The 11,426-nt window shown below is 36.9% G+C and overlaps 2 protein-coding genes across 2 annotated transcripts; both read right to left on the reverse strand.

The window, feature by feature from the left end:
- Positions 1-175: 175 nt before the first annotated feature.
- On the reverse strand, positions 176-2,181 carry LOC115889881. The gene is made up of 4 exons (XM_030909970.1): positions 2,110-2,181; positions 1,897-2,052; positions 691-852; positions 176-395 (listed from the first exon to the last, which is right to left on the reverse strand). Exons 1-4 carry the CDS (start codon positions 2,167-2,169, stop codon positions 240-242), a joined length of 534 nt encoding a protein of 177 aa, XP_030765830.1. The 5' UTR covers positions 2,170-2,181; the 3' UTR covers positions 176-239.
- Positions 2,182-3,678: 1,497 nt separating this feature from the next.
- On the reverse strand, positions 3,679-5,308 carry LOC115889858. Its single transcript, XM_030909936.1, has 3 exons — positions 5,302-5,308; positions 4,821-5,254; positions 3,679-4,758 (listed from the first exon to the last, which is right to left on the reverse strand). The coding sequence occupies exons 1-3, from the start codon at positions 5,306-5,308 to the stop codon at positions 3,679-3,681; spliced, it is 1,521 nt and encodes a 506-aa protein (XP_030765796.1).
- Positions 5,309-11,426: the final 6,118 nt, after the last annotated feature.

Here is an 11,426-nt window from a genome sequence, read left to right on the forward strand (position 1 = left end):
ATATGTTTTTTAAGTAAAAATTTAAAAATTTTCCAAAAAATTTCGAAATATATGTACTTTTCGATTTTTGTCGCACAAAAAAAACTCATAGACGTGTTCCTGGAATCAAAATACACCATGTATTCGAGGGGAGGGGGTACAAGGATAATGTCTGATGCCAACCGAAATTTATAAACCTTTATTAATTGTTTCTGCTGTATTTAAAAACAATAATGATATTTTTTTAACCATATTTAGTTCTAATTTTCTAGAATACGGAATTCCATCTCCAAACAGGCTACTTCCAATCCTTTTTTGTTGTGCAAATGAAACTGAGCCATAAACTGACCAGCAGTAGGAATGGGAACATCGAAGTCTCCTTTTTTCACTTGAAATTTTTCCAGTTTGTACTTGCCCTTAAAAAGGTTTCATCTGTCAATATGTTTGTCGTTAAAAAATAATCGATCGCAGAATTATGACTAAAATAACTTAAGAAAGTTAAAACAAAACCTATTTGTGTTGTTCACTCTCAATATTTAAAATAGTTTGTTTTCTAATACTATGATAAGAATATACATGAGAAACCTCACCATAATCATCTCAGTAGGATAAAACTGATTAAGTATGATGATGAAGAAGTTGAAAATGATGATGATGATGATGTGGAATAGAGCATCTTATTTTGTATCCTCTCTATTACAATATAATTACCGGCGGGATGGTACAAAGATCTTTAATTTTTGGGTTCACAGCGTTCCTAAATGCGTCCCATGCTATTTTACCCAAATCGTTTATATCTTTGCATACGTTTCCATCAGGTTCAATGTAGTGAATGTATTGTCCAGATGTCATAATATTAATATCAGCTCTATACTAAAAAAGTCAGAAGAAAGTAATTCCTGAACCTATCAGTATAAAAATCGGACTTTCCAAAGAACTATCTCTTAATAAAAATAGTTGTTGATTAGAAAGATGAAAATATATTTCTTCGCGAATATTACAGTTAGGAGGTTGGAACCTTTGGTGTTAAAAACACACTAATTAAAAAATAAAAACTAATTCACCAAAAATACTTTACTTTTAACACTAAACGCGCGTGCAGATGGTTAAAACTAGTAGTTAGTTTTAATCATCTGCTGATGATGAGTACTTGTGGTGAATTAGTGTTTTATTTTGCCTGAGTGTCCTACAGAAGTTAAGAAGAAAATTTAGGATAATTTAATATTGAAACTTCTGTTACTTATACAGGGTGTCCCAGAAGTAAGTGCAAGTATTTTAACTGTAAGTATAATTCAACCCCAGAAACACGAATATGAGGGTTTTTTCGCGGAAAAAATTTTTTGAACATTCGGAATTTTTTGAAAAATTTTTTGGAATTTTTTTTAGTTTTTATTTAAAAAAAATAATTTCTTGATAATATGGCAACATAAGTATTAGATTAAATTTACAAGAAAGAAAATCCAGGAAAGATCGAGTGGTTCTCAAAATTTTAGCAAAAAAATTATTTCTTTTGGAAATTTTCGAAATAAAATAACTCCGTTATTTTGGACTTATATTTGAAAAACAATAAAGAGAAAATATGTTTCTTTTATCAAGATCTACCACCCGTTAAAATACTTACACTTATTTCTGGGACACCCTGTATATCATTGTTTTCAAGAAATAAGAAAATGAAATCAAAATTTGATTTTTAATATTCTGAGAAATGTTTAATTCTGATAAAATTCTCTGTATCCAACCAAACTATGAATAAACTGTTCAAAATTCAAAAAGTATGATATTTTAGAAGTCATCTCAAAAATTATGAATTATTCCAAAATATGCAAAAACTACTTTAAAAATTCTTGATTGAGTATTTGTATTATTATTTATACTGTATTGGGTATATTTTAAACATATATTTTTACACATTCTCACAGTAAAGTCTTTTGTAATGGGTTCATCTAAATTAAACTCTAGTGTTAAAGACTTCGCACCATCCTTTTCATTATTTATAGTCAATTCATAATTAATTTCCTGAGTTCCAAAATTTAGGGCGCATTTTTTCGCTCCTATAGTTTCAAGAGTATATTCCTAAAACAAAAATATATTTTCAAAAAAATCTTTAAAATATAAGAACAATTTACTTACCTCTCCAAGCACTGAAGAAAAAAATAAAATAATAAAAACAAATTCGAATATTAAATGCATCGTAGAATATTGTAATGTAAAGAAAGGAAGTTAACAACTATTTTTATACCTGACATTTTTAATTCTCCATGTCCTTTACATGACTTTTTTCTAATTTAATAATATGAATTAATATTTGAGCTTAAACCCATAATTCTGGATCGGAAAAAATATTATTTAAAAAAATATTATATTGATTAGCTTTTCGTTGTTGAAGAATTTGGTTCTTTTTTATAATGGACATTAGAAATATACTATCGAACATAATTATATTAATACATGTCCAAGTTTCATACGTAAGTAAAGTACATTCATAATGAAATCTGGCATTTCATAGAATATTTAGTTACTAGTACAACATGAAGATGTATCCAAAATCTGGCAATTTTTTCATAAAATGCCAATACTTTTAAACCACATGATATAGCAACATGTGTTTTAATAGATTAAAATCACAATTTACTTATTTTTAGTTCATATAATTTTATTTCAATATTTTTTAATAAATGTTTGCAATTCTTAATTAAATTATCTAAAGGATAATTTAAAATAAAAAAATGCAATTCTTAACAAATAACGTTGATCTGTAGAGCTTTTCAATGAGAGTTGTGAACGTGTCAAAATGTAAAGAGAGCAAAAACGAACTTGCTGATTTGGAAACTCATATAACCAATGGTCATCCATTTGATCAAAAGCTTTCAGGAATTCTAACACTTCCAGTTGATTTGGACGATGACGCCATTCTAGTAAGAATACAAAATTATTACATGATGAAATATAATAATTCAGTTAGAGAACATTCAAAGGTACAGAGAGAAAAAATAAAAGCAAACTCTTACTGCCACATTTTAGTAATACTCGTAATCATAAATTTATGATAAAATTACACTTTAGGGTTTAGATTAGACTTTCTGTGATTTAACTTATACCAAAGCTTATACCATAATAGTTATTTATATTAAAATATGTTCTCTAAGTCGATATTAATTAGAAGAATCAAATATTTTAGGAATACAAATCCTCAATTTGGGATAACGATTGATTAAAGAATATTGGTAATAAATTTTTACTAAAAATTGAATATCTTAAAAATCCTCCCTCCTGCTTGGCAGGAGGTTACTACCAACCTCTTAATATATGTAGTTACATCCAGGGATGATATACCATCAAGGCCCTACAATACTGTTCCAAACATACTGAATAATTCAAATTTGGTGCTGTTACCAGCTAGATAGATACGTATTATAATATGCTTCATTTTCAACACTGAGTTTGAATTCCGTGTAATCCCATTCCGTAAGATCTCTGCTTACACTGGTTTGTTAATACTGTAGTTACCTACGCGCGACATTCCTTTCATTTAATATTTTAATTTTTAACGTTGTTTATTGAAAAATAAACATAGCAAAAAGGATCTGTTCTGTCTTTCTATTTTCCTATTTTCCTATTTTCCCATTTCCCTATTTTCCTATTTTCCTATTTTCCTATTTTCCTATTTTCCTATATTCCTATTCCTATATTCCTGTTTCCCTATTTCCCTGTTTTCCTATCGGACTCGAATCGAACTCGAATCCGAGACGAATCGGAATCGGCTCGAACTCGAATCGGACTCAAATCGAACTCAACTCGGTCTCGACTCGAACTCGAATCGGACTCGAATCGAACTCGACTCGAACTCGAATCGGAATCGGAATCGACTCGGGCTCGAATCGAACTCGAATCGGAATCGATTCGAACTCGAGTCGGAATCGATTCGAACTCGACTCGAACTCGAATCGGACTCGACTCGAACTGGAATGGGACTCGACTCGAACTCGACTCGAACTCGGCTCGAGCTCGATTGGAACTCGGCTCGAACTCGAATCGGACTCGAATCGGAATCGATTCGGACTCGATTCGAACTCGGCTCGAACTCGGCTCGAACTCGAATCGGCCTCGACTCGAACTCGACTCGAACTCGAATCGGAATCGACTCGAACTCGGCTCGAACTCGGCTCGAACTCGGCTCGAACTCGGCTCGAACTCGGCTCGAACTCGGCTCGAACTCGGCTCGAACTCGAATCGGAATCGATTCGAACTCGAATCGGACTCGACTCGAACTCGACTCGAACTCGATTCGAACTCGGCTCGAACTCGAATCGGACTCGAATCGGACTCAAATCGAAATCGACTCGAACTCGGCTCGAACTCGATTCGAACTCGGCTCGAACTCGATTCGAACTCGGCTCGAACTCGAATCGGACTCGACTCGAACTCGAATCGGAATCGATTCGTACTCGACTCGAACTCGACTCGAACTCGATTCGAACTCGGCTCGAACTCGGCTCGAACTCGATTCGAACTCGGCTCGAACTCGAATCGGAATCGATTCGAACTCGAATCGGAATCGATTCGAACTCGACTCGAACTCGAATCGGACTCGACTTGAACTCGACTCGAACTCGAATTGGAATCGATTCGAGTTCGACTCGAACTGGAATGGGACTCGACTCGAACTCGACTCGGACTCGACTCGAACTCAAATCGGAATCGACTCGAACTCGACTCGAGCTCGAATCGGTATCGATTCGAACTCGACTCGACCTCGATTCGAAATCGACTCGAACTCGACTCGAAATCGAATCGGAATCAACTCAAACTCGACTCGAACTCGAATCGGACTGCAATCGGACTCGGCTCGAACTCGAATCTGACTCGAATCGAACTCGAATCGGAATCGAATCGGAATCCATTCGAACTCGAATCGGGCACGAATCGGACTCGACTCGAACTCGGATCGGACTCGAATCGGAATCTATTCGGACTCGACTCGAGCTCGAATCGGAATCGATTCGAACTCGACTCGAACTCGAATCAGAAACGACTCGAACTCGATTCGAACTCGGCTCGAACTCGAATCGGACTCGAATCGGAATAGAATCGGAATCGATTCGAACTCGAATCGGACTCGAATCAAACTCGGATCGGACTCGAATCGGAATCGATTCGAACTCGAATCGGACACGAATCGGAATCGACTCGGACTCGTATCGGACTCGAATCGGAATCGAACTCGAATCGGACTCGAATCGGAATCGACTCGAACTCGACTCGGACTCGAATCGAACTTGAATCGGACTCGAATTTGTAAGGTAGCGATGATTAATCCCTTACCACTCATTCTACATGCTACATTCCTGCTTAAGGCCTTTAACGTACATTAGTTGCTTATTATTTACTTAGGTTAAATTTCAAATCCCCATGATACATAATCCGCCCCAATTAATACCCGTCTGCCACGGCAATCAGCGACTGACCGCACCAATGCAATTACCCAAAACGTCACTCCATAGGATCGGTAATGTCACCAGCACACTTACCGGCCGACCGCAAGCCCAATTGGTGCCCGATCCTAGCCGAACCGCAGCAGCAGCAGCGACAGTGACGCTATCTGGCTGTAACGAAGTTAGCCGTCGGCTCTTGGCGCGCAATTTTCCTCAAAGCGAGAAGAAAATTGAGCAATTAGAGGGTGCGGAATTGGATTTGGAGTGTGGTGCTTTGCGATCGCAGAGCGAGGGGTAATTTGAGAGGTCTATGTCAAATGGAGGATTAGAGTGGAGAATATTGGTATCGTTCACTTTAACTGTCTCTATTCATTGCTGGGAACTTTAATATTATTACGTAAAAAATTCTACGCAAAAAACGAACCCTCGTTTTACACAAGCATAGTTATACGCTGTTTCTCTTAAACTCGTTATTCACTTAGGGTGGCTGCAACGACGTCCCGTCATCCTGCTGTTAAAACATGACAGTTGGTTTTCACATATAAAACCCCATTGTTTTGTTTTAACCGCAGGATTACGGGACGTCGTTGCAGCCACCCTTATACGTAGTTTTAATAATTCCACCATTGATAGGAAAAGTTTATACCTCGGTTTATAGAGGGTGGTCCGAACTGTATTCCGGAAACTTCGGCAGCATATTCTGCAGATTAAAATAAGTAAAAAAGTTCGTATAAATGTATGTCCTAAAATGGTTAGTTTCGGAGATACAGGGTGTAGAAGTTTTATTTTTATTTCGATTTTTTCCAATTAATTTATGAAGTAACGTCAATATTTGGATGAAAATTGGTGTCTGGGAGTTTCTTGGGAGCAAACAGTTAGAAATGTTAATAATGTATTAAAAATTCACAAAGGCTCACAAAATAATTTAACCTATGTTTAATTATCATTAATAATAATCAACCACAAGCAAGTCTCCTAACAGTGGCAATCTGACCCATTTAACGTTCTTATTACCGTATCTCTCCCCGTTTTGCGATTCGTAGACTCTGACAAAACGGGAGAAGGAGGCTCTAGTTTTTTATTGTGTTGGGGGAAGCAGCGCTTGTTATCGCACCTTCGACATGGTAAAGCAACGCGTTCTCATTGTTTCGAGGCGCGATGAATTCTATAACTCGTCTGGGCTTTGAACAGGGTTGGCAACGTATCAAATTGTGTCTCGTAGAAAATTAGATTAGATTTATCGAGATGACTATCGGCCTGATCCACAGCGACCTTTCCAGATCCTTAGGTTACATTCTCCAGTCCTATTCTTTTCAAAAATCTAGGAACTTGGAGATAGAACCCTCCATATACCTCTGTCAATGACCTATCATTCCCTAGTACAGATAACTTTGCCAGGCTTTCGCACCGATATAAAATGTGTTCGGCCGTTCTTCAGATTGACCGAACCTGCATATACGGATGGAAGAAAAAAACCTTCTACAGGCAATACTAAGAGACCTAATAGAAGAAGGTGAGGATCCAGACAAATACTTCTTTTTATTTTACAGAATTTAGAAGACAAATTGAATGATAGCAACTTGAATAGTAAAATAGTCAAGTTAGAAGACAGTTTGCAAGGTCATGGAAAAAAGAGAATTTGCAAACTTGAATAAAAAATAGTTAATTTACTAAAATACTTAGTTTTAACTAAGTTTAAACAATAAAATCACAAAAAATTCCAGGATTTGCAAGATAGCTTAAATAATAAAATCAATATTTTAGAAAATTAAATCATAGAAAATTACCTTTCTTGAGTTATAACTTATCACAAAGTCTCAGGGCTTTGCCAAAAGTCAGTTTTTGTGACGGTTTTACAGAGGTTAGTTCTCCATCTCCGTTATCAGTCGTACAATTTTTTTAAGATGGAAACCCCCATTTACAGCTAAAGTGTGGGGGTCACCTCTCACCCGATTCGTAGCCACTACAAACCCATCTGTAAAGTTACCTCTCCAATCTCGGAACCGCCTTTCGGCATTATGTCTGTGTCGGCCAAATTTTTATCTTTTCATCTCCCTGTTTTTTAAGCATGATGGCTTAAGCTCTCATCATCATGGCGATTGCTTCATAGTTTATTCTTGTTTCCATCTCGAATCCATCTTTCTTCTCTCCGAATGCCACCTACACTCAAATAATGTGTGATTAGCCATGATGCAAGTCAAGTAACGCAACTTCGTGTAAAGAGTATCGTCTTATTAGTCTAATGAACCACTTTCTTAAGCTCTTTTTACGGGTGCTGCATACAAGACTCTACAAAAAATGTGAGGAAGTAAATGGAGAAAGTCAATTTGGATTTAAGAACGGCTTTGGCACTAGAGAAGCCATATTCAGTCTTCAAACTTTAGTACAGAATTGCCAAGATTAGAGAAAAGATGTCTTCATGTGCTTTATAGACTATGAAAAGGCGTTCGATAACGTTAAACATAACCTCCTTATATCATACCTCAGAGACTTGGGACTTGATGGAAAAGATATAACGCATAAGTAATTTGCATTGGAACAAAAAAATTGAAATTCGTATACATAGCGTGGGAGTAACAGAAGATTTTGAAATAAAAAAGGGGGTAAGGCAAGGGTGTATTCTGTCTCCAATGTTGTTCAATTTATATGTGGAAAGAGCATTCACTGAGTCAATCTCCGATAGTCCCATTGGTTTGAAAATAAATGGCATTCCAATTAATAATATCCGATATGCGGATGACACAGTGATATTGGCAGACAATGCAAATGATCTCCTAATTCTTCTAAATAAGGTTAACAATGAAAGCCAAGGACTGGGTTTAAACATAAATACTACAAAAACTAAATTTATGGCTGTTAGCAGAAACAATATTCCGAACACCAGAATTTACTTAAATGGAGAGGTCATCAAGCAGGCCACACAATTTAAATATTTGGGATGCATGGTTAACGACACGTGGGATCCAGATCAGGAGATCAAATGCAGGATCGAACAAGCAAGATCTACTTTTCTGAGACTGCAAAGATTTCTCACAGATAGGAACTTGAACTTCGGCCTTAGATACAGAATGGTGAAGTGCTATGTCTGGTCCGTTTTGTTATATGGTGTGGAAGCATGGACACTGAAGGTAGCAACAATAAACCGAATTGAAGCCTTCGAAATGTGGACCCTACGACAAATGAGACTACGACTAAGAGTGCTCTGGGTCGACCGTGTGAGGAATGAAGACATTCTCAGAAGAGCTGGTCTGGAACAACGTGAACTATTCGAAATCATCAATAAGAGGAAAATAGCGTATTTGGGACACATACTACGTGGAGAATGCTATCACTTTCAGCGTCTGATTCTCCAGGGTAAAATAGAGGGGGGCAAAAGGGGAATAGGCAGAAGGAAGCTATCCTGGCTGAGAAATATTCGTCATTGGACAGGCATACAGGACTTCCAAGCACTCCAAGTCGCTGCAGTTAATAGAACCATCTGATGAGGAAGAAAAAGATGAACGCCTACGCAGGAATCTGCACGGCACCTTAAGAAGAAGAAGCCGTGATGCTTCACAATATCAGCATATTATGGATTCCGCCTTCGTTATTCTAAATAGGTATTCCCCAAAAGCTCCGTGCCCTGTCATCGCCTGGGTGATATAGTAATCCGTTTTCGTCCACTTGTTGTTTATCCAGACCCTCACGTCCGGGATGAATATTTTAATTCGGCCCTGGTATGCCCCCTATCTGTTTTGACATTTGTCCAGTATTATCTTCCTGGACTCTGATCGATACTCTGAGCCGTGCCTGTATGTTACAGCATTTTCAGATGGAGCGGACCGTCCGCGCGGATGTTTTTTTCAAGATAGCTCATCCGGACGGAGCATACGCGAGCCATATGAAATTGTTCATATAAACTCATGGTACACGACGGACGGGACGGTCCATCTGAAAGCGCTGTTAGATTTCTTTCCATGATTTGTTGGATGATTGGGGAATTTTTACTAGAGTGAGAACAGTATGTAATAAAACATTGAAAGTAAATACAGCGACATGTTAACAACTCATCCCTGTCTTGAACAATAGACAAAAGGGCCGCCATTATTAACTTGGCGTATATGCGCGAATCTATGGCGCCAGCAGAAAGGCTTTGTTCGTCGGCGTGAAATTCGCAGATATGAAATCGTACGGATAGTTCAAAAGTTACTTTTCGATTCGACATTTCGTTGTGGCTACGGCCGGGAAATGTTGTACACAGAAATAATGCCGTCGGCGACGAATCGAGTTGGCGTTGGAGGAATTTAATAGCGACATGGATGAAACAATAGACTTTTAGAAACGAAACAATATATAACACTTCGGCGAGGATGTTAGTTACGTAACTATATTTGTAATTATATAAGCGCGACGAGTAATGATGGGAATGAAATAATGTCTATACCTTTGTAAAGGATTCATGTGTTGAAAATAGTTCTGGATATTATGTCACTGACACAGAAATCTAAAAAAATAATACAGTTATTGTTTTGTAAAATGCCACATTTTTTAATTTTCAAAGTAAGATAACTTTTCTATTTTGAAATTATTTGACAAACGGCAATGAGAAAAATCTATTTCTTTTGAGGGGTAAACCGCTGCGCTGCGCTGGTGGTATTTATTGTACAAGCACTTGGTAATACTGGTATTTTTTTGATACTAATTTGGTATTTTTGGTACTAATTTGGTATTATTTGGTAATAAACTGGTATTATTTGGTAATAAACTGGTTTTATTTGGTATTAAACTGGTAATAAACAGGTATTTTGTTGGACATCTGGCAACGTTGGATTAGACGCACGTGGCGACGACGGCCGGGAAGCTGATTGCATCATTTCTAGCCCATTTGCATCTAAAGCTAATATTGAAAAATATCTATATTTCTAGCCCCAAGTACATTTAAAGCTAATACTGAAAAATATCTGGAATCTAAAGGTGCTTTGACAAAATCGTTTAGTTCTGGAAGTCTTTCAGAAGATACCACTTTACATGTTTTGGAAACTGATTATACCCAAGAGAATAATATAGTTTTTAAAATACTAAAGCAATGGTTAAAGTCAAAAATTGGTGATGAACTCTGGAGCACTCTAAACTGCAATAGTCTGTTTAATAACATTATTTTTAGCACATCAATTTTACTTCCAAATTCTACTGCAAACTTCGAGGCAAACACGATTTCGGGATCGACTTTAATATGCAAAATAACCTGCTTTTGTAAAAAGGAAGTAACTTGACAAATAAAATATCATCCTTCTACAAAAACCACAAAAACAAGAGTTACAAAACACACTGGGTAAGCTCAAACACACTTGATAAAGCATTTTGATATAACAAATAAATTATTTATACCAAAAATTAATAATAATCGCAGTGTTAAATCCGAGGTTAAATCAGAGGTAAGCAATAATTCTTCAAATACCTCTGAGGCACAAACAAAAATAACTTCATTTCTAAAAAAGCCTTCTACCGAGCCTTCTACGGAAAATACCGAGGAAATTACAGAGGCATGCAAACCCTCATGTAGCAAAATTGTACCCCCTAATCTAATATGTGAAGCTCCCTGTAATCAAAGAAATCCTAATGTAAAAATACTAGACTGCGTAATTATCCCCCCAACTAAACGAGCCTCGGAGCTACCCTTATCAGCCGCCAGTTTAGCCATACCATCCACAAGCAATAATAATTATCTCCCCGATGTTGCCCCTTTACTACCATTATCAGCTGCCGCTTCAACCTTACCGTCAACAAGCAATAATTCAATTTGGAAGTCTACAAAATACAGCCGCTCGCAAAGGAATAAAAGAAAAATTGAAAAGTTTCAGTATAACCAACCTCTTATTACCAACTTTATTTCGATATTAGAGAAAATTCTATTACTCTTAAGGAAAATGGAGAAATATCGAAAGCTCTTAAGGAAACGATGATGGTTTGTCTAAATAAACCCGAAAATGAACCTAATGAAAATAAGCCAGAATCGAGGTCAGAATCAATGCCAGC

This window comes from Sitophilus oryzae, unplaced genomic scaffold (assembly GCF_002938485.1).
Source record: "Sitophilus oryzae breed Bouriz unplaced genomic scaffold, Soryzae_2.0 scaffold_857_pilon_pilon, whole genome shotgun sequence".
In the NCBI taxonomy this organism is placed as follows: domain Eukaryota; kingdom Metazoa; phylum Arthropoda; class Insecta; order Coleoptera; family Curculionidae; genus Sitophilus; species Sitophilus oryzae.